Source organism: Sesamum indicum, linkage group LG2 (genome assembly GCF_026168435.1).
Source record: "Sesamum indicum cultivar Baizhima isolate 11 linkage group LG2, ASM2616843v1, whole genome shotgun sequence".
NCBI lineage: Eukaryota > Viridiplantae > Streptophyta > Magnoliopsida > Lamiales > Pedaliaceae > Sesamum > Sesamum indicum.
In genome coordinates, this window is record NC_142658.1 from 2928447 (window position 1) to 2951846 (window position 23400).

General features: G+C 36.2%; 2 protein-coding genes and 1 long non-coding RNA gene across 6 annotated transcripts; all 3 read left to right on the top strand.

The window, feature by feature from the left end:
* Nucleotides 1-3214: 3214 nt before the first annotated feature.
* On the top strand, nt 3215-9830 carry LOC105178834 (uncharacterized protein At1g76660). Of its 4 annotated transcripts, XM_011102384.3 has the most exons (5): nt 3215-3281; nt 3584-3622; nt 4436-4598; nt 7677-8853; nt 9271-9830. In XM_011102384.3, exons 3-5 carry the CDS (start codon nt 4545-4547, stop codon nt 9477-9479), a joined length of 1440 nt encoding a protein of 479 aa, XP_011100686.1. In that variant the 5' UTR covers nt 3215-3281; nt 3584-3622; nt 4436-4544; the 3' UTR covers nt 9480-9830. The 4 variants fall into 4 exon arrangements, with proteins under 4 accessions (XP_011100686.1, XP_088734084.1, XP_011100695.1 ...); XM_088877958.1 differs by lacking the exon at nt 3215-3281 and having other exon boundaries at nt 3339-3622; nt 4403-4598; XM_011102393.3 differs by lacking the exon at nt 3215-3281 and having other exon boundaries at nt 3339-3602.
* A 2066-nt stretch (nt 9831-11896) lies between these two features.
* On the top strand, nt 11897-18158 carry LOC105178828 (uncharacterized). The gene is made up of 3 exons (XR_849184.3): nt 11897-12214; nt 17518-17711; nt 17818-18158. It is a non-coding gene; the product is annotated as an uncharacterized LOC105178828 (long non-coding RNA).
* Nucleotides 18159-20270: 2112 nt separating this feature from the next.
* LOC105171199 (uncharacterized) lies at nt 20271-23186 on the top strand. The gene is made up of 3 exons (XM_088877519.1): nt 20271-20534; nt 20625-22512; nt 22570-23186. Exons 1-3 carry the CDS (start codon nt 20271-20273, stop codon nt 23184-23186), a joined length of 2769 nt encoding a protein of 922 aa, XP_088733645.1.
* The last annotated feature ends 214 nt before the right edge of the window (nt 23187-23400 follow it).

A 23400-nucleotide genomic window follows, 5' to 3' on the forward strand; every position in this document is an offset into this window, starting at 1 on the left:
CTGTGATAGCAAGAGGACTCTTCAGCATGGTTCTCTTAGCAGACGAGTTGGTTCTTACAATAGCTTCTGAAATATTTTTACTACCAAAAAATGGATACAAAGAAATTGTTAAAATAACATTAAATTATTTGAACAACTACATGAAAAGAAAGCTGCAAGGAAGTATACCAGCAGATGGATCCATATTCACCTCTTCAGGGCTCAGTTCAAAACAATTAAGGATAGCAGATCTATTGGAATGGGTGGACAAAAGCCCATTAGATTGGTTCTTTGCCATTCACCAATCTTATAGCATTATATAAAATTGATTAATATGATAAGAATTCATCAAGTTGGCACTATATTTCGTTGTGCTTACAACTAGTATTAAATGGGGTTTCAATGTTAATGAAATGTACACAGACTGAAAAATTAAACCCGTGGATTTGGGATGCGCATAGGTTTGACAGCCATGAAACCAACTGCTGAGGGTCGGTATAAAATGTTCCAAGTCGAGGACCTCGAGACAGGGCATCGAGGGTCCTATAGAGACTTGCACTAAGCACTGCAACTGTGTTTTTGTAGGCAGAAGATATAGGTCGTCTGTGCAGTTTTAGTGGGTTAATTAGCAAGGTAGTCGACTGACTGAACTAACTCTTTAGAATCATCATACGAAAGCCACTTAAAGGTTGGTCGGTATGATTGGGAATCTCGATTCTGATAGTACAAGATTAGTCCTCAAACTTGAGGAATCATGGCAATCACGTGCATATGAAGACTGTATCTTGGATATGACGAGCGGTGACTGTGTCGTGAGACAAGATCATCATAAACCTTATCTAGTGCAGTCGTAGTATGTAGCAAGGACTGTGGATTCCAAAAGAGGATCTGTTCCCTGTCTATATATGACAGAGAGTTTTCCTATGTACCCTGAGATAGTTTAGACTCTAAAAGTCTTTGGCCAAAACGATTGATCGATCGAGGTTAGGTTTTTTAGATCAGATCAGTAGAGTTAACGAATCTCGAGTATTAAGCATCATTGTCTAGTCAAGGATGGGAACCGACACTCAACTTCATGTCCTAAATTAAGGCTGGGAAAAAGTTGATATACTTATCCAAAATATATAGAATTAAATATATTTTTCACCCTAAAACTATATATATAATCGCATTTATCTCCTTAAAGTACAAAAAGTAATAAAAATTCCCCCAATAAAATAATTTAGCATTGACAGAACAAAAATACCCTTCTTACTTGCCCCTATACTTTTCATTTACTCCCTAAAACATGTATTATTGAAAAATCTCTTCCAAAATTACTTTTAGTAATTTAAAATATTATTCAATATAAAAAATAATATTTAAAACTTATAGGCTTTTATAAATTATATAATACAAAAAATATATACCTGCTAAATATATGCAAATATGTTTGTAATTTTGTGTAAAATAAATTATAATTTTTTATTCAATTATATGTATGCACAATTAAATATATTATATCATTACTCAAAAACTTTTGTATGGATTAATTATATTATAAACTTATGTATTCTACAGTGTATATATATATCTGTTTGAGGTAATATTTTAAAATTGTATTGATAATTTATTTTTAAAAAATTCAATATATATAACAACACAAGTAAAAATTATATTAAAATTTTTTAACAGTTACGTAAAAAATATAAAAATCATAAATTTTGTAGAGTTTATACAGATTTTATACTAATTATAAAAATTATAAATTCTGGATAGTATTTCATTTTAAATAATATTTTTAAACAATTCAAATTATACTTTAGGGTATAATATATATATTTTAATTAGGAAATGTAAATAATAAAGATTTTTTCATCGTAAAAATTTAATTTATATCCTGAAGAGACATTTTATTATATTTAATAATTCATAGTAAGTAAATGCAATTCGTATATAATTTATGGATGCAAAATATATTTAATTAAAATATATATAATATATTCTCCAGCAAACATTAATCATCATGTGTATTATGTCTCTGCTTCCATATGCCCACCACTTTTTCTTTGCTCCCTCTATGCTCTTTACCTCTTTAAAACCCTAACTTTGTCTTTTCTCCATAAATTTATCTTCTTTTTACTTTTTAGACTAAAATCAGTTTTATTTTTTAATTTAATTTTTTTTATACCACTTTATATATGTAGTGTACGTGTATAATATTTAGTTAAATAATTGGGTTAATTAGGAAAAAGTATTATTTTAGTCCGATAAGCATGCTTAATTTTAATTTTAGTCCGATAACTATGTTCACTTTTGTTTAGGTCTAGTAACTTACGAAATTACTTACTTTTAGTCCTCTGACAGATTTTCGGACAATTTTACCCCTATGAGTGCATATGGACTAAACTGCCTTTCAAAAATTGCATAGGGGAAATTGTCCAAAAATTTGCCAGAGGACTAAAAATAAGCAATTTCTTAAGTTACTAGACCTAAACAAAAATGGACATAGTTATCGGACTAAAATTAAAATTAGGCATGCTTACCGGACTAAAATAATACTTTTCCCGGTTAATTATATATAGCCTTTTAAACTAGGGTCATTTTTACATTTCAGCATCTATTTCTTTTTTTATGTGTCAATTTATCATCTCAACTTTATGAAATTTTGCACTTTATCATTTATAACTATTTTTCAATAAAATTTTTTATCGAAAAAACATGACACGCAGCTGATTAATATTGCACCAGAAATTATTAGTTCGCAATATCACTCTTTAAACAGTCCAACAAGTCAACATAATGGCCGAATGTATTTCACCATAAAAAAGCCACAATTATTTGCCATGCATATCAGCATGCTTGATGCTTGGATTGTTCAAAATGACCAGAATGCCCCTACCTAATTAAGTTTATACCTTTACATACCCGACATCCACATATGATAGAGTTAAATTCGACCCAGTCTGAATCAAGTTGTACAGACCCACTAAAGTAGTTTTAATCCAGATTGCATCAATAAATCACGTGAAAATCGTAAATACAAACCCGTTGAAGTCGTTTTAACTCAAATTGCATCAATGAGTCACGTGAAAATTGTAAAATTTGATCATACTGATAAACGTATACTTGCAGATATAATTTTTAGAATTTAATGTCTAAACATCATTAAAAATTTAAATATGGAAAGATTATAACTAGATAATCCATGTTATTTACAAGAGTTCAATCTTGCACGACATATATAAACAAGAATTGATAGTGTGATGGAGAAGAAGTGGGCAATGGGCATAAGGCCTCTCATCCAGCAGTAGCTGATTAAAGTAAGAAAGTACACACAGTAACGCCGTTATGTTTCCCCATTCCTTTCCTTTTACTTTACTTTATTTTTTATAAAAAGAAAAAGCAATTTTAGCAATCGCTACAATCAATCAAGAAAAGACCAGATTACAGATTAGATCTGGCGTTTGCTTTTTCTCTCCCTTTCATACGCATAAAAACACACACACACACACACTATACGCACGCACACTCAGTCTTCTTCTTTTTACGAGTTGATTATCACTTAGCTTCTCCAGATCTCTTCTAGTTTCTCTTAGCCCATTTGCTCTTTTGTGTTGCCCAGCAGCAGGATTCATGGAAATGTAGGTGATTCTTAGTTCAGGTATAGCATTTTTCTTGCTGGGATTTATGTTCTCCTTCTCTTTGTGGGTTCTTTTTGTTTTTTCTCTTTTTGATGGGCCTAGTTAGTTTCTTGTTTTCTTTGATGGGTTTTTAATTTTCTAAGTTTCGGTTGAAAGCATCAAGTGTGAGTGGGAAACACCATTGACTGTGTGTTTATGTGTGTGTATTTTCTTCCATGTCTTTGATAATGATGTGATGTGGGAAAGAATTTGTTGGAGGTTGGTGAGCTTGAAAATTAGGCTACTTGGGTATAGTGGTAGCAGCAGGATTTTTTATTTTTTTTTCTCAGTGGGGTCGCTTTCATGCGTATTTGTTCACAAAATATGCTTGTATTTGGTCCAAAAATGGAATATAATTATTTTCTTCTTAGAAATGACAAAAAGAACATGATAAAATTCCAATATCTTGATGGGCTAGAATTGGAAGTATCTGAATTTCAGGAATGGGGATTATCTATTGTAAAATAAAAGAGTAGTATTTCTTTTTTGTTATTTTGTAAAAATCATGCCAGTGATGCCAAGAGAATTGAAAGGAAATTCTATTGCTTTCTGATTTTCTCTTCTTTCTTTATAATTTCGACGAGATCCGATATCTGATTTACATGGATAACATTATAGCCCTTCTGGATACTGTAGAAAGTTGAAGATCCTTTTCCATTAAATAGACTGCTTATCATTCTACCAATGGCTATGCAGAATGTATATATTTGTTAGTTTTTGTTCTTGTTGAATGATGAATACTTTGTTTTGGTTGCTTGAAGTTTTACTTATACTTGAAAGATTCGAATGGACAGACAGGAGAGAAGATCTGCATAGTGTCGTTGTTTTAACTGTAAGGGGGTCGATACTTATATCTTATAAAAGGACGGCATAGCTAGTGCGTGGTCCAGTGCCAACTTGACTATGGGGTCAGAGCAGAATAGATTTCTGCAGCCACAGCAAGCACCAGCACCTCGGGTATATTACTTTATGATTAAGCATTTTTTCATTTTCCATGTAATCAATTGCATGCTTGGGCAGAAAAGTTTATTCCTATGGTCCCATTTCGGTTTAATAGACATATGCTCATCAGAATAGGTGGTCAGATGATTGGTTTTACCTGGAATCATGTATTCCTTTTGTCTTTCTTGATGTAATTGGCTGAGTTCATTCCTGGTATGGCCTTTTGTTATTCGATATACTCCAGAATTGTACATGACTTCTTTATTTACCTTCTTTATTCCGACTTAATGACATTCTTGGTACTTAAAGAGAGAGAGAGAGAGAGAGAGAGAGAGAGAGAGAGAGAGAGAGAGAGTTGTTTCTTAGTCAAGTAGAGTCATTAGAAGTAATGTAAGACGATTTGATTCTTGTAGGAAGTTCGTTAATTTTATGTTCGTAATCAAGTACATGCATATAAGGACAAAGTTTCCCTAAGGTCATGTGATGTGGGGGATTTGGATTTATGGAAGGGGGTTCGAGCTAAGGGTGTTGAGTGACTCCTATACTAGGTGGATTTGAGAGATACCATAATGATAGGGGAAATAGCTCAAAGTGTGTGATAAAAGATTTGAAATTTATTTTAACTAAAAATTATGAGATAAACCCAATGAAACCCTTAACTCTTAAATCCTTTAATCCACATACAACATGAGGTCATCACATAAGTGGGCCCCAGTTCTAAAATTCCAGTGCTAAAGGTCCATTGACTTTATGGGTGAGTAGTGCATCTTTCTAACTGGCTGCCTAAGCTTGAAAGGGAAAGAGGCTACCCTTAGAATACGGATTTCTTTTCTGTGCTCAAACATCAACAGCTAAATTGTGTGTCAATTAGGATTCATCCGTAATAGAACTTTTTGCTTTAATCTGAATTTTGGTTCGATATCTCCTATCAGTAATATATGAGACAAAATCTTAAGAATCTGCAAGATCTACAGCTTGATGTGTTTTAAAGTTGTTAAGCTAGAAATAGTGTTACTAACTGCAAATTAGAAAATTGAAATATGTTATCAAAGTCATATTCGTAACTTTTACATGCATAGAGCATAAACAAACACAGAGCTGGTGTTGTACTTTTGAGAAATTCATCCATCGATTATATACCCTGATAGTGAAGAATGAGGTTGGAAAATGCATGATCTTACTTGGTGACATCTTAATAGCACTGGAAGCACGGTTTTGTAGGAATTATTTAAAGTGGGGCAAAAGAATACAGGTTTACTGCTCTGTAAGGTTTCCAAGCTAATGAAGAATGAGCAGGAAAGGCCTCCAGAAGATGGGATCTTTCAAAGTCAGACCTAAATGGCAAAACAAGTTTGACAGGATTTATGTAAATTGAGCAGAAGGTGCAGTTTTGGATTGTGAAAGGTTTTTATTTAATGAGAAAATGTAAAAATGAAATTGTTCCTCCCGTTAATGGATTTAGTATGTTTATTTGGTTTTATGGCATATTAAGGGATATTAATCACATGCAAAACTTTAGAAATAGCTGGTTTCACCCACGGGGAAGTGTAGATCTGGTTATTACTGATAAGGCTGCTTTAATAGTATATATCATCAATTGTCATTTTAAGTTTTACAATGGACATAGAGATTTCTATGATCTTGAATATTCATAATTCATATGTTTTTTGTGCCATGAGAAATAGTCAACTAATATTCTTGACTGTCCCTAAAATTTATTTGTTTTTTTATCCAAACTGCTGTTGTTCTAGCGGAATATCACCTTAAGTATAATGCCACATTAACAGTACTTTGAAAATTCTAAATTTATTTAGGCTTCAACATGACATAAATATAAAAGTTTGTAACAGTTAGGTCATATTTAATTAATTGAATCTCAACCTTCGCAATCTAACTAAGTATTTCTTTGGCTTCAAATCCTTCTCAATATGAGGTGTTAATCCCAGTATATTAATGAAGCTTGCATATAGGGGAAATTAATTGGAATAATTGAATTAGAAATTGTATTTAAATGTTTGAAGACCTGATCATGTTTGGGATTGAACCACATCTTATGAAACAGAGTGCCTTCCAGTTCATTGGAAAGTGCCAACTCTGGTAGTAAAATAGTGGCCACTCGTAAGTAAGTACCCTTGTTTTCTTGAGGCCTTGTTGGCTGCTGATGAAAGTATGATGATAATCAAGCAGGCGCCGGAGTGACAGCAAGTTAGCTACCCCACAGAATACTGGTTTCCCCTTATTTAGCTTTTTTGTCCTTTTAGATGCTGAAGTAGGTGTATAGTCTTCTTTAATGTCTTCACTCTTTTGTATGCCATATGAGAGAGCTTAAAATAAATTAAAGAAGTGGAACTCTTGGTTGTGGATAAAAATGGTACGCTTGCAGATGAGAAACCCACTCAGTCACTCCCACTCTAGCCACTTATTTCTTGAAGCGAGAAAACAAGTCCTACCTAATTGGATGGACAAATGCAGGATGTCTTGCCACGTAATTTTGACTCTCTAAGTTTTGCTTACAGGATGTGGGGTTAGGGCAACCGCTTTGCAGTAAATTGGTAGATGTTTGGAGTGTTTTTTACGCCTGTCCCCTGTGAATTACCTTTCTCTTACATTGGGATCTTCCATGCCATTAGAGCTATGTTCTTGAGACATGGTGATTAGGTGCACAGCTCAATTAGGAGTGTAGTGGGAGAAGACAAATAGAATTTGAAGTGGAAAGGAGCGACATGGCTAATAGACTATATAATGCAATAAATTCATTAATTTAATACCCTAGGATGGTGTTGACACAAATCACCCTTGGCGCAAACCATTTAAGAAGCGGAATTTTGTTATGGCCTCAGTTGCTATACTTGAAATGTAAGATATCATTTCAAATTAGAAACTGTAATCAATGGAAAATAATAAAAGACGGGGTTAAAATAAGCTTATTCCTCATATACTAGCAATGACTGTACTTCCAGACACGCCTATTTTCGTGGCTTCCTCTTTGACTGTTTGCTTTGATTTTCACTGCAATTATAGATCAATAAATTCTTGATTTTGAGATTCTTTCTCTCTGTGGAAACCGGGGCTAATGGTTTACCTTATTTGCAGCACAAGAGGTGGGGAGGTTGTTTGGGTGGACTGTCATGCTTCCGTAAACAAAAAGGTGGAAAACGTATTGTACCTGCATCCCGAATTCCTGATGGCAATGCTGTGTCAGATCAACCAAATGGGCCGCAAGCTGGTGGATTGCCTAACCTGACTACTGGAATCGCTCCATCTCTTTTTGCTCCACCATCTTCACCTGCTTCATTTTCGCATTCCGCCCTCCCATCCACAGCTCAGTCACCAAGCTGTTTCTTGTCTGCCAATTCTCCTGGAGGCCCGTCATCTAATATGTTCGTCACAGGTCCATATGCCCATGAGACGCAACTTGTATCTCCTCCCGTATTTTCGACTTTCACAACTGAGCCATCTACAGCTCCTTTAACGCCTCCACCAGAATTAGCACATTTAACCACTCCATCTTCCCCTGATGTGCCTTATGCTCATTTCCTTTTGTCTTCTGCCAATATCAAAACAACTGATAAGACCAGTTATATTGCTGGAAATGATCTTCAAGCAACATATTCACTCTATCCTGGAAGCCCCGCAAGTACTCTCAGATCACCTGTTTCAAGAACGTCTGGTGACTGTTTATCATCATCCTTTACTGAAAGGGACTTCCCTCCTCAATGGAATCCTTCAATTCCTTCACAAGAACCTGCAACCTCGAAATCTGAGTCGGGCAGGTTTCTTGGGCTTCAGGAGACAGGTACCTCAAAGTCACGCCAAGATTCCAATTTCTTCTGCCCCGAAACATTTGCCCAGTTCTACCTGGACCAGTCATCGTTTTCTCATTCCGGTGGTAGATTAAGTATTTCCAAAGAATCAGATGCTTACTCAAATGGTGGAAATGTGCATCAGAATAGGCAGAGCAAAATTTGTAAACCCGATGCTGAGGAACTAGAAGCTTACAGGGCATCATTCGGGTTCAGTGCTGATGAAATCATAACTACAACTCATTATGTGGAGATATCGGATGTGTTAGAGGACTCTTTTAGCATGACACCACTTACTTCCAATAAATCTGCTGGAGAGGAACATATTTTAACTGCACCAACAAAAGAGGGAGTTGGAGCAGGAGCAAGGCACGAGGATTTTCCTACTCCACAGCTTGGTAAAGCACAGCTAACGCGTGCTGAGGGGACGCTTCCTGGAAAGCCTGGTTCATACAACAGTCTTGAAGGTGAACTATCACTATCCTAGTTAATAATCTCTACTCTTATAAGAATGTTTGTGCTATGTTTGGATCATGGTATTTGATGAGGAGAAGGAAAAGGTCTGAAAACATAAAGTACAAAGTTATATCATTTGAAGTAAGGAAAATATTTCTTTAGTGTTTTCCTCGATAAAAAATCAAGGTCCAAATGCATTGTTAAAAATCTCTGCATAATGTTCGCCCATCAATTGGATACAATTTGTGATCTTTTTTGAAATGTTGCACACATTATGTATGGTTTTGACTAATTGAAAGCTGAGAAGGTGCACTTAGACAAAACTTGGTCGTATGAGTTCTATATTCTCCTGTCAAATTTATTAGTATTACTTTGGATTCTCCTGCCTGCTCAAGGTGATAACATTTTTATCTTTAATGACGTCACAGAACAAGTCACGCAGAAGCAATTTGAGAATGTTCCCGGACGAAGCGTTCCAAGTAATGACATACTGAGTGATGATGATGACATATTCACTAAGATGGGGACCCACAGAATTGGCCGTAAATATCATTTTGGCTCATCAAATTCTGATGCAGAAATCGAGTACAGGAGAGGGCGAAGCCTGAGAGAAGAACGCAGCAGGAGGGAAAGCTAAAGGCTACTCTAGGCCTGAAATGAATATTTATAAAGACACAAAAAACTGTTGCTTGTATGTATTGCAGCTGTTGTGTTTTCGATCTTTTGGGGGGTTGTCTCGACGAATGATCTAACTTTATATCCGACTTGTCGTCTTCCTTTCGTGCGTCAGTAGTATAATATATTCTCTGAAGATTGTCTGTTATATAAGGTTATATACTTGGAGGAATTCTGCGTATGTATCTCCTGAGAGCTTGAATATGGATTGATCACTTGTAGCAGAAATAGGCTCCGAAACTTTCTTTGTATGTAAATGCTGGTATATGCTTGGATTCAGAAATGGTAGAGGATTCTAATGTCGTTTCATGAAGAGATTTGTGTGATGCTTACTCAAAATTCCATGATTTCCATTTTCATTGCTAGAATTGTTTCTGTTCCTTTCTTGGAAGCGTTTTATCCCCTAATTTTATCAACTTGTCCAAAAAATATGATGAGAGAGTAATTGCAATTACTCATTAAATTTAGGGCAAATTATAACTACCTATCCTGAAATTTAATATTACGATGAATTTTTATTTATTTTTTTGAAAAATTATAAATATTTTACTCAAATGAAAAATAATTATGTAATCTCTAGACGTGAAATAGATATTATTATTTTCTCCTTGTTGAATTTTTTAAAAAAAATTAAAAAAAGTATTTGAAAAAATGTAACAAAATTTGAGGGTGGGTAAAATTAATCTAGATGAAATATTAATTCACAAAAAAATATTTTAGAAAAGTATAATTTATAAATTAAAAGGGCATTTTGATTAGTTCACCATAAAAATTGGATGAAAACTTAATAGAATGAGCTCATTGTTAGATAGACATTAGAATTATGAGATATTTATAATTTTTTAAATAATAAAAAGTATGTATATATATTTATATTTCAAAATTTATGAAAAGTAGTTATAATTTACACTTAAATTTATGTGGTTGGAAAAAGTCTCCTCCTTTATAGTTTTTTCAAGGTTGGTTTCTTATTAGGATAGTTTTGTATGAGTAAATTATAGCTATTTTTTGTGAGGTTTGATGTTTGGCTAATTTTTTTAATTCCTTCGTCATCATTACAAATATTCTTGAAAATTGTCCAACTACTACCTCAATTTGTTAATTTTCATTAGATTTTCATCCATTTTTTGTGTTGAATTGATCAAAATGCTCTTGTGGGCTATGAATTATAATTTTATTTATTTTTAAAAATTTTGTGAATTCTTTTTTATGGAAAATATTGAAAAAAAATTCGAAATTGTTCATCAACCTCGTCCGATTTTTCTGTAAATTCTAATATTTTTGTAAAAAACATATACAGTAAAGACAAAATTAATAATTTCATAATTTAATTAAATATCAGAGTATTGATAATTATATAATTAATGATGTCAAATATCAGAAGAGCTCGTTATAATTTCCCTATTTATTAAATTGTTGATTTGTTTTTCCTATAAGTTTTCACAAGTTCCTCTTAGTTCTGTAGGCCCAGTTGGAAACCGGGCTTTGTAATTTCAAGCCCATTAAACTAATCTAAAGCCCAATGAGATAAATGCATTAAAATAAAACCTCACCACAGGGTTCAGTTCGACTTTCACTCTAACCCTGATTTGATTTCTCCCGTTATTGACTCTACAATCTGCAAAATGCGTCGTAGTTCATCTGTTTATCTCCGTGAATTCATTTTCAGACGCCCGTTTGGAAGATCTTCAAACCCCAATTCTCCATTTCAATCGGGTTCTCTCACAGCTCTCACAAATCAATGCTCCTTCTTGCTCTATTTCTAACAGACCCACCAAAAACTAGCCGAAGATTTCCAAGATTCTGGGCAATGCAGTGTTGCGACTGATGGTGAAGTGGATAACATTAACCTCAAGTTTTCCGAAGCTATGGTGGATATAGAATCGGCCGTGGAGTTTGAGGGCTCCGAAGAGCGAGAGGGCGGCGATACAGAGGGCTATGGGTCTCAAGAGTTAGCAGTTGAAGGCTGAGGTTGACAGTTGAATGAGTAGTGAGTTTCAACGTCTAATTTTCGTTGTTTCGTTTATTACATGATGGAAAAGAACTGAATCGTAGATTTTATTTAATTGATTCCTCATTACTTCCTAATTAGTTGTATGATATTCATGGGAGAAGATGACATGATTTGGTGTTGGCTTTAGCTTGGAAAGTTTGGTTTATATGAAAAAATCGGAAAAAGAATATTGGATTGGACATGCACTTTCTTGCTTCTGGAATGTATATTTCTGTTGTGTCAACTGTAGTTTTCTTATGAAATGGATGGATTACTCTCAGACATGTGGCTCTATACTAAGCTGAATTGTTCATTATAAAGAGAGTTGATTGAGATGCACTTTATCCCATCTTGGAACAGCTTTTGAATTCTTTGTGGTCTTGCAGACTTCCCAACGAAGATTACTTCAAAGAAGCTTCTATTTCAATCTTTACCATTGTCACAAAGGGCCATCCTTGAGAAATGAAGTTTAACTAGCCAAAGGATCTTCACATATAATGCTCCCACACATTCTCTATCAAATATTCAGACAAGCGAACTCCACTTATTTGCAGAAGACTTCATCACGAAGATTAGAATAAGGAAGCTTCTATGCGGTGTGTATCATGTCACAAGCTTTAACCAGAGATTAATAAGTCACGTCAACGCCGTAGACCATAATTTAAACCTTCGACAGCAGGAACCGACTGTTCAAATACTTGCAGGTGCCCTCCTTCTATTCATCTATATCAATTTGACATAAAGTCTCTAATTGTCAAATTTATGATAAAGTTTGAAATTGTCATGGAAATGATGTGGGCGATTCTTCTTACTATCACTTGTTTTTTGATCTATTTAGTTCTCCTTGTGTTAAGCTATCGGTTTCTCAATTTTGGTTGTCTTTTAGGTTACTGTGTGCTCATAGGTTATGATAAGGTTCACATGATCTACTAAAACATTTAGTACATTAAGGGGGTGTTGATGTTATTCCAAGCTAATTTGGAAGGTTGCTACGAGATGGTAGAATGTGGTTTATGTGTTGTGTGAAAAATGCGACAGTATTTGAGGAATAATACATGCAATTTTTTAGCTTACGATCTTTTATCCGTTCTTCGCGAGCTTTTTCTCATTTCCAATCTTGACCCAACTTTTTAGGTATCTGAATCTTTTTGGTTGTAAAGAGGTGTTGAAAGATTAAAGTATATCCACTACTTAATTCTAGTTTCCATAGAAGACTAGGCCCATGTTTTTACGTGGGTCATACCCATAGTAGTCAGTGGTGCACGACGCACAATGGTGCCAAAGGCCCCTGGAGCCATGGCGCACGGCGCGGTGTGCACCTTGTCGAAGGACGGCGCAAATATAAGAAGTAATTTATATATTTATATAATTAGTATTTTTTGAACAATGTATAAGGAGTTAAATAAGACATAAAACAACAAATTCAACATAACAAAACATATGAAAAGTGATAATTTTAATTTATATTTATACTTAATTAAAGAAGTAAAGAACATTGAGTCACTACAAACAATTACATAATTTCAGAAATTAAAATTTAAAGAAATCAAAACAGAGACAAAGGCAAAACCAGAAAGGAAATAGGGGGGCAACACCGCGGCAGTGGAACAACGGCGGCAGGAAGAAGAAGAGGTAGGAAGGAGAAGACGAGATGAACAGTCGTGGAAGAAGAAGAAGAGGAGACGAATTGTCGTTTGTAACTTTTGCTGGAGTTGGAATTATCATGCCTGCAGCAGCAGACTATTTATTTATGTTGAGGCTGGCTGACTTTCCTAGTTGATTAGGTATTTTCTTTTTTTGTTTTGATGGGCCCAGGCCTAAAAAAGCTTTGGGCTCACAAAGGCAAATAGCGCCCAGGCGCACCATAGGCTCAGGCCTGCGCCTTTAACTACACTGGTTATACCCAACTCAAGGTTGACCCGACCTTACCCAAATTGGCTACTAGGTGGCACAACTAGATATTGGTATGCGGTATGCACACATGACATTTAACCCCTATAAATACTTCGATGGTTATTGCGAAAAAGCAAATGTTAACTCTTTCGAATGCAAGTCCTAGATTGACCTATTTCGGTCTTCTTCACCTCTATTGGATGTTTTGTTGAGATCTACCCCCATAGTAGTTAAAGGCAACCCTCGCGCCATTCGGGACCGGTGGTGCAAGCCTTCGCCCAGGTGCTGCCATGGCGTGCGCTTGGGTGCCATTCGGCCTGTTGCCCAGGTGCGCCTGAGGCGCGCCTTTGTGAGGTGGGCCACGATAGATAACAAGGGGGGTACGAGTTACCCATAAAAAAAAAAAAAAGACTAATTAACTAAGGGAGGTCAATGAGCCTCAACATAAATATATAGTTTGTTGCTGGTTGCATGATAATCCAACACAAGTTACAAAATGACTGTTCGTCTCCTCTTCTTCTTCTTGCCGCTGCTGTTCCACTGTCGAGCTACTGGTTCTTTTCTGTCTCTGTTTTAAGTTCTTTAAATTTTAATTTCTGAAATTTGTAATTGTTTGTAGTCTAGAGACTATGTTTTTTACTTCTTTAATGAGTATAGGTATCAATTAAGCTTGTCATTTGTCATATGTTTTAATGCTTAAAGTATGCTATGAATTATGATTCAGTTTAAGTAATTCAACTATAAGTCTATGTATTGTTTAATTTAGTATAAATATAATATATATAACTACTACGTATATTACTAATCTTTAAATTTTAATTTCTAAAATTATGTAATTGTTTGGAGTCTATGACTCTGTGTTATTTACTTCTTTAATTAAGTATACATATAAATTAAAATTATTACTTTTCATATGTTTTAATTATCACTTTTCATATGTTTTATGTTGAATTGGTTGTTTAATAGTCTTATTTAACTTCTTTTACATTGTTCTAATTGGAAAATACTAATTATATAAATATTTAGATTATTTTTAACATCTGCGCCGTCCTTTCAAAAGGCTCGCACCGCGCCATGGGCCATGGCTTCGGGAGCCCTTGGCGCCATGTTGTGCCGTGCGCCATTAACTACTATGCTACCAATTTAATGCTAATCGAAATTTCGGTTATTGCAAATTACGTTTTGGAGCATCATCATCTCCTTAAGGTGGGATCTCATTGATTAGTCAAGGGACATAACTAAAAGTGACCAAGATGATTTTCGTCCTTAATGATCAAAGAGGTCCTACCTGTAGGAGTTGAAGATACTCTTGAAAACTAATTTGAAATCAGAGATGGTTATAGTTATTAGGGGCGTCTAGACTCCCAATCAGCATCCTTTGATAGTCTGACTTTAACTAAGAAGAGGTGTTGAGAAGATCAAAACGGGTTGTGATCAAATTTAAATGAAAATAATGAATGTGTCCCTTTTCTTGGGTCAACGGTCAAGTATTTATCGGGTGTAAAAATTAGTGTCATATTTTGGGTTTATCAAAGACCATCAGCTTGGCTCATAACTTGGTTTAGCTTTGCTGACATTAATAGTATATTATACGCCAGACGTGTAGATGGATTTTTTTGGAATCTCTTTCAAATAATCCACCTCATCTCCCAATACTTCAATTATTATATTAAATGGGATTCTATGGTGTACATGTATAGCCATCTTAAGTATGATTTTCATCTTATTACAACACTTGTGGAGAGGTGGTGCATGAAATACACTTTTCTTTTTCGTGTGGAAGAAGCAACAATTACACTCCAATATGTCATCAAGATCTTGGCACTCCTAATTAATGATGAATTAACAAGTGGCACAGATGTTTATAGATTGGGATTGGATTGAGTAAGACTATTTGCATGCTATATTTGGGCTTTCGACCTAATAATAGATCTATATATATAACATGCAATAGTCTTGCCAGTCCGATACAGATTTATCAACATCTGTACTTGTTATTGGTTCACCTCAATTAGGAGTGTCTGAAGGGTTAATTATTTTTTTATTATTAAAATTTTTTTTATAGAAATGTAAAATATTTTATGTCGAGTTGTGGATCATATCCACTACTCGACTCAAAAAATAATTTTTTTTTTCAAAAATCGAGTCGTGGATGCAGTTTTTTTTTTTCTTTTATTTTGACAAGGCTTGACAGTCTTGAGTCTCGTACTCAAGGCTTGACAGCCTCTGACAAGCTGACACGCCTGCCGTTTATATATATATGTATATATTATATTATAATTATTTAATTTTACATTTATATATTTTTAATTATAATTAATGTTAAAACTTATTATAATAATTATAATAAATACAAATATTATTTATGATTTAAATATAAATAGTGGTAAATAAATTACGATAATTTATCTCGATATACAAAATAATAACTCAATTAAACAAATTCATTAATATAACAATGATAATTAAATCACAATAACCTATATAAAGTGAGATAAAAATTTAACTATATTATAATATTTATATTTATTGTAATATTTGTAACAATTAATTATTATTTTTTTAATTAATAACTTTTCAACATTGATTATAATTAGAAAAATATGTAAATTTGTAATCAAATAATTATAACATATAATATTAATAATAATATATATAATATTTTAAAAAAGCACACATAATAATGATAATTAACTTACATCAACCTATCAGTGTGGGGTCGCATATCATAAAAATACGTAAAACAAAAATACACAAGTCATGTCTTCTTTTTATGTGTTGAGGGACCAAAAGTCAGTTTTTTTTATGTCTTTTTCTTTTATGTATTTTTATGTGTCGAAGGACCACGTCTTATATTTTAATTCTTTATCAGGATATATATATGAATTTTATTGGAACTTGAGATGGTTATTCGGATGGTTGAATTTTAAATTTTTTAGCATGGTTTTGAGATGTTTTTTTAACATGTTTATTGTTGCATATTAATAAAAAAGCCAAGGAATGTGTTTGGTGCAGTGGTGAGGCCACCATATTTTTCATTAAAAGGGCACTTAAGTTTTATTTTTTATTTGGGAAAATCTATTAGTTTTAACGGATGTTTAAAGTTGAGGTCTAAATTTTGATGAAACCTTAAAACACGAGGGACTAAGTTTGATGAGGAAGAAATGTGAGGCACCAAATCCGGATAAGTGGCATAGTTGAGAGACCAATTACATACATATATGAAATGTCTATGAAATATTTCGATAAGTCATATTCAAATTCTTGCATTACATGTCATTATGTCATAGCATATTGGTTATATATATTAGACAAAAATATGCGCACAAAATATCAAGTCCTAGTTTTTAAAATATTGAACATATTTTTTATGCTTCTCTATTTATTTCTTTTCTTGTTATATAAACAACCTATATTTTTTGTAACAGTGGGATCTATACCAAATACATGAGAACAGTAGGATCTAATCAACTTATGACAATCATTAGATCTTAAATTTGAAGGATTCAGTGCAGCCGGGTGATGGCTGCAGCAGGAAGATCTGGTTGGCAAGGGTTGGGGGCTGGCGATGGAGAAAGTAGTTCAGGGGTGGGGCAGATCCGGATCTTAAAGGATCGGTGGTGGGATGATGGATGTGGCAGCAAGGGGAAGGGGTAAGAAGGGAGGAGGAAGAACAAAGAGAAAGAAGGTAGGACAAGAGGAAAAAGGAAAAAGAGGAAAAAAAAAAAAAAGGGTTTGGGCTGATCGAGACCTGTAAAATATGGGTACTATTTGATTCTATTAAAAAAAATATATTTTTCTTTAAATAATTAGAACTTTTAATAATACAAATTTGAGGGTTAAAACGATCTTTCGATATACAAAGACAAACTAAAAATTATAACCTATGAATTCGAATTTTATGGGCTAACAGTGGAAAACTTAATACAGCGATAAAATTGTTTTCTATTGAAGAAAAAGTGAAAACGGAGTGCATGAAATAAAAATCAGGGCTAAAATATTAGTAGTAAAATTCAAGTTGGTGAAAATATTCCGCATATGATTTGCATTTATTGTATAATGGGATAGCTGCCTCTACTTAATATCCTTTAACCAAAGCACATTGATGGCACAGAGCAGTTGTAGTAAGAGCAGAATGGGAGGCAGGAAAATGAGAAATAACAGCAGAACATGGAACTTGTGATATCCCAGAAGATTTACTTTGTTCTCTGGAATCAGATCCAAAGCAGAAAGGGACAAAGTTTGAGATATTGTGAGTGCGTCAGAATCATCTCTTTGACTGTCCCTAACCCCATGTGTGGAATGCAGGTATGGAACATACACCGTCCCATGCTCCCTTGTCTTCCCCCTACTTTTGCATAGTAGTCCAAACATTCGGTCCTACATATCTTTGACTTGGTGCACTTCCTTTCAGGAACGTTTTATCCATTGCCAGGTTCAGGGATTTCATCCAGTTTCTTTGATGATTTTCTGTCTTAGATGTGTAGGATTTAGAGATGATGATGCACTTTGTCGGAGACATCTTAGCTCTTTAGTTTTCATTGGGTTTGATGTAGTTTCCATCTCTCAATGTGTAGTATTTAGATGCATGTGTGTTGTAAGAGATATAAACATCAACTCTCGTGAGGACTTCATTTTATGAACGTCACAATTCATCTTATCGATCTGTTCTTTATGGTATTTATCTCTTGTATGTGTAAAATTCAGGTACATGCACATTGTAAGAGATAATAAACATAAAGACTATTGCGGTCACTTTGTTATTTTCGTTCTGGTTTGTCTTTAATTCTGTTAAGATTCAGATGTACATGTTTGTTTTTAAGAGATGCAATCGTAGATGCAGTCTCGACAATGTCATTTCCACGTGCATTTCATGTATAGACTGATTCGTTGTTGCCATCATGTTCTTTATGGTTTCTGTCTCTCGAATGTGTAGAATTACGTGGTTAGGACAAACACTACACAATAACTTTCTTTCATTACAATAATGTATTGTCGGGGCGGTGTGTGCATGCAACAACTGATGTTTTGGGTGCATGTGATGAAACGGGTCTACTTTTGTCGCATACACTGACTGCATCACAAACACATTCTTCGCACAGAGGGAAACGAATCTAGCAGAAGTAGAAAACGTTTGTTTGATCAAAGTTAATTAACAGAATTGGAGTGAACGTGATGGCCGCATTCATTGATATCTGGACTTAATTGTAGATGGAGGTGGCAAATGGGTGCGTTGGATTCATAATAGATTTTTTTCCGGGTTCAAATGTATGGGTCAGATATGTTCAAATGGGTGCGTTGGTAAAATTCTTATTTAAATCAGGTTTGATCGAATCAAATCAATCACAAATGGGTGGGTTGGATTTATAATAAATTTCTTTCGAAAAGGGTTCAAGTGTATGGGTCAGATATGACTTGGGTTGGTAAAATTCTTATTCAAAATCAAGTTTGATCGAATCAAATCAATCACAAATGGGTGGGTTGGATTCATAATAAATTTCTTTCGAAAAGGGTTCAAATGTATGGGTCAGATATGACTCGGGTTAGTAAAATTCTTATTTAAATCAGGTTTGATCGAATCAAATCAATTAGAAATGAGTGGGTTGGATTCATAATAAATTTCTTTCGAAAAGGGTTCAAATGTATGGGTCAGATATGGCTCGGGTTGGTAAAATTCTTATACAAATCAGATTTGATCGAATCAAATCAATTAGAAATGAGTGGGTTGGATTCATAATAAATTTCTTGCGGAAAGGGTTCAAGTGTATGGCTCATATATGACTCGGGTTGGTAAAATTCTTATACAAATTGGGTTTGATTGAATCAAATCGATTATAGAGTAAGTTTGATACACTTTTCATGTGCTTGATTATTTTTCTTGAATTGTGCGCTAATTATAGGATAAGTATATGATATTTGCTGCATAATTAGTTCAAATTTGATCTAAGTTAGAATTTACTTTCGAGCTGTAGTACTTGTGGGTATGGCTAAGATATTTAATTTTGTTATAAAATTTTGAACTGCTGTTAAATCTTGTAGGCTAGTTTTAGCAAATTATGTATGTCATTATAATATCAAATATAATTACTTTTGAAATTTTTATTTATCAAAATCTCAATTCGATTTGATTTTATCTAAAAAAGTAATAATATACTACTTATCAGAATTAGAAATCATACCTTTTTTCTTTTTAGGCGAATGGAACTATATTTATGTAGAAGATATTATATTTATATAGTTTTAAAAGAAACTCTAAAAAAATTGCTTGTATTATTATAAATATAATAGCATCTCTTTAGTTATCAAAAATAATATTTCAATATTAAGAATTGATGAGGGAATTTGCATAATTACCAAAATACCCCCCCTATTTTTGGCACAAGCTCCACACCCAAGACAGTAATCATGCTGCACCTATGACTGAGCCTATGTCTGGGCATGGTGGGGCCCACTGTGCAGTTGCAGCAGCGGCGGCTGCAGGTTCGGCAGAGGGTGACGTGGCGCGCCCTCACTGGAGCCACGTGTGGTGCGCGCAGAGGGTACCGTACCAGTATAAATACCCTCATTTATGGTATTTTAAATACGTTTTGACTATCTACTTTTACCGCCAATTTGTGGTCTAATTCGATCCCGTTACTTTATTTTCGATCCCATCCTTTCTGACTTGAGCATCGGAGGGCCATCGCCGAGGGCCTCTCGGCTAGTCTGACGTTTGCTGTGTTCTCAGGATCCGCTCCAGGTAGCTTGAAAGAGGGAGTCAGCGATCACGACCCGGTTGCTCGACCTAGCGACCCCGATCCGGAAATCCTGATTTTGAGCGACCTACATCATTTGGCGCCGTCTGTGGGAAATTGAGGATAAGTCAAAATGGAAGGGACATCAAGACGGGATCAACCGGCAGAAGAGACTCCGAGAAAAGGAGATGAGAGGATGATTCAAATGACGAGAGAAGAATTGCAGCACATGATCGATGAAGCGAGCAGGAAGGCCATTGTTGAGTATGAACGCAGAACGGTGACCCCGGCCAGGGAAGGGGTTAAGCGGCAGCTGTTCCAGGAGTTGGAGACGGAACAACGAAGAGAGACCCTGAGGGCACCGGAGAGAGGCCCGGAGAGAACCTTATCCAATGAGGTGACTAGTAAGCGAACAGTGGCAAGCAGAAAAACTGCTGCGAGACAGCCAGCTATTTCGCGTTAAGAGGTGGACAGTGTTGGTAAGCAGATTGAGCAATTAGGGAAGCAAATCGAGGAATTGAAGAAGAGGGGAGAGTTAGTATCGCAGAATCGGAGCTCGCCCTTCACCAACCGGATATTGCTGGAAGTGGTGGATAACAATTTCCGATTCCCTGACCTGCCCAAGTATGATGGAAGTAAGGACCCAAGGGAGCATGTCGCCGCTTTTGACCTGGTGATGAATCTGTACGGTCAGACCGATCCGATCAAGGCAAAACTGTTTGTCACCACGCTGAAGGGAAAAGCTCAGGAGTGGTTCACAAGCTTAGGTAGTGGAACTATTGATTCATATGAACAGTTAATTCATAAGTTTTCTTTTCATTTTGCCAGTAAGAGAAAAGCAAAGAGATCGGCGACCCACCTGTTTACGATCCGACAGCGGGAGGACGAGACGCTAAAAACTTTCATGGGGAGGTTTAACAACGAAGTGCTGGAGGTGCAGGACCTAAGAATCGACATGATGGTTAGTATTTTGATCCATGGTTTGCAGAAAGGTCCTTTTGCATCAGCGCTCGCCCGCGACCCGCCTACGGGCACGGAGCAGTTAATGGAGATGGCCCAAAAATATATTGATGAGGAAGAAATGAACGCCATGAAGGATAACTATTGGTCTAGAGATCCGACCAGGACGAAGGGAGAAAGATCGCGGGAAGGAAAACAACGAGCGGAAGGAGATCGCGAGAGGAAAGGACCTTATGTGCCCCGTTACCATAGGTACACCCCGCTGATGACTACCAGAGAAAAGGTGATGATGATGGTGGAAAACGAGGGCCTCTTGCAGCAACCAGAGAAGATGCGGGATACCCGAACAAAAAGGAACTCAAATAAGTACTGCAGATTCCACAAGGATAGAGGGCATAATACGGAGGATTGCTACCAACTAAAGGACGAGATTGAACGGTTGATAAGACAAGGGTATTTTAAACATTTGATTGACAGGAGGGCAGAACAGCGAGATCGCAGTAGATCGCGAAGCCGGGAAAGGCTCCAGAGGGATGAAGCGGGGGCGAGCGGAGCCCGAGACAACGCTCCTAACAAGGGTGTCATCCACACCATCTCGGGGGGTCCCACAAGTGGGGATTCAAGCAGAGCAAGGAAAAGGTACGCTCGAGAAAGCAGGTGGAAACACGATGGGCTAATGATGCATGTGGAAAAGCAGGAGAGCATTATCTTCGGTGACGAGGACTTAGGCGCTGACATGGCGGAGCAAAACGACCCTATGGTCATAAAGATGGACATTGCGAACTACCAGGTACATAAGGTATTGATTGATAATGGCAGTTCTGTTGACATTATTTTTAGTGATGTCCTCAGGAAGATGGATTTGAGAGATGTGAAACTAAAGGCCGTACGGACACCCCTAGTTGGGTTCGGAGGGAATGAGGTCATCCCAGAAGGTGTAATCGAGCTGCCAGTGTCGCTAGGTGAGGAGCCCAAGAGGAAGACATGCATGATCTCGTTCCTGGTCGTTGATAGCCCATTCGCGTATAATGTTGTTTTGGGAAGACCAGGATTGAACAAGTTTCGAGCGGTGGTATCTACCTTCCATCTGAAGATGAAGTTCCCGACGCCACAGGGAATTGGGGAAGTCAAATGCGACCAACGAACAGCAAGGCAGTGCTATAATCTTGCTGTGAAGCAGGGGGAATCAAAGAGAGAAAAAAGGAAGGAGGAAACAAGCCGAGAGGCGGCAAAGAGAGGAAAGATGGAAAGGATTGAACCTTCGGGCGAGTATAAGGAGGTAGAGTTGATCTCTGGGAACTTCCAGACAACGACCAGGATTGGATCGCAGATGACTACAGAAATGGAGACGATGATGATCGACTTCTTACGGAGTAACCACGACCTGTTCGCGTGGAGCCCATCAGATTTTCAAGGTATCAATCCCGAGATTATTGTTCATAGACTAAATATTGACCCATAGGTCAAACCAGTGAAGCAGAAGAAGAGGGTTTTCGGGGTCGAGAGGAATAAGATAATCGAAGAAGAGGTCGCCAAGTTGTTGCGTGCTGGCTTTGTTCGAGAAGTCCAGTACACGACCTGGCTATCAAATGTTGTGGTGGTCCCTAAAGCAGCAGGAAAATGGAGGATGTGTACGGACTACACGGACCTTAATAAGGCATGCCCTAAAGACCCGTACCCGCTGCCAAGGATTGACCTGCTGGTGGATTCAACGGCAGGATGCGCGCTCTTCAGTATGATGGACGCGTACCAAGGCTACCATCAAATTTTCATGGCAAAGGAAGACGCTGAAAAGACTGCGTTCGTAACCGAAAAGGGAGTATACTGTTATGATGTAATGCCATTCGGGTTAAAGAACGCAGGAGCAACTTACCAAAGATTGGTTAACCGCATGTTCAAGGACCATATTGGGAACACGATGGAAGTATACGTGGATGACATGCTGGTCAAGAGTAAGAAGGAGGACGATCACTTGACAAATTTGCGAACAGCTTTCGATATCATGCGATCATATGGAATGAAGCTGAACCCGTCCAAGTGCACCTTCGGGGTGCGGGGTAGGTTACATGGTCAGCGAACGAGGCATTGAAGCGAACCCAGAAAAAATCAAGGCCATTATGCAGCTAGAATCACCAAAATCTATAAAGGAAGTGCAACAGCTGACAGGAAGGATCGCCTCGCTGAACCGTTTCATCGCCAGGTTTGCAGATCGCAACTTACCCTTCTTTAAAATTTTGAGAAAGGTTAACAATTTTGAATGGAACGAAGAATGTGAACGAGCTCTCCAAGAGCTTAAAGTGTAT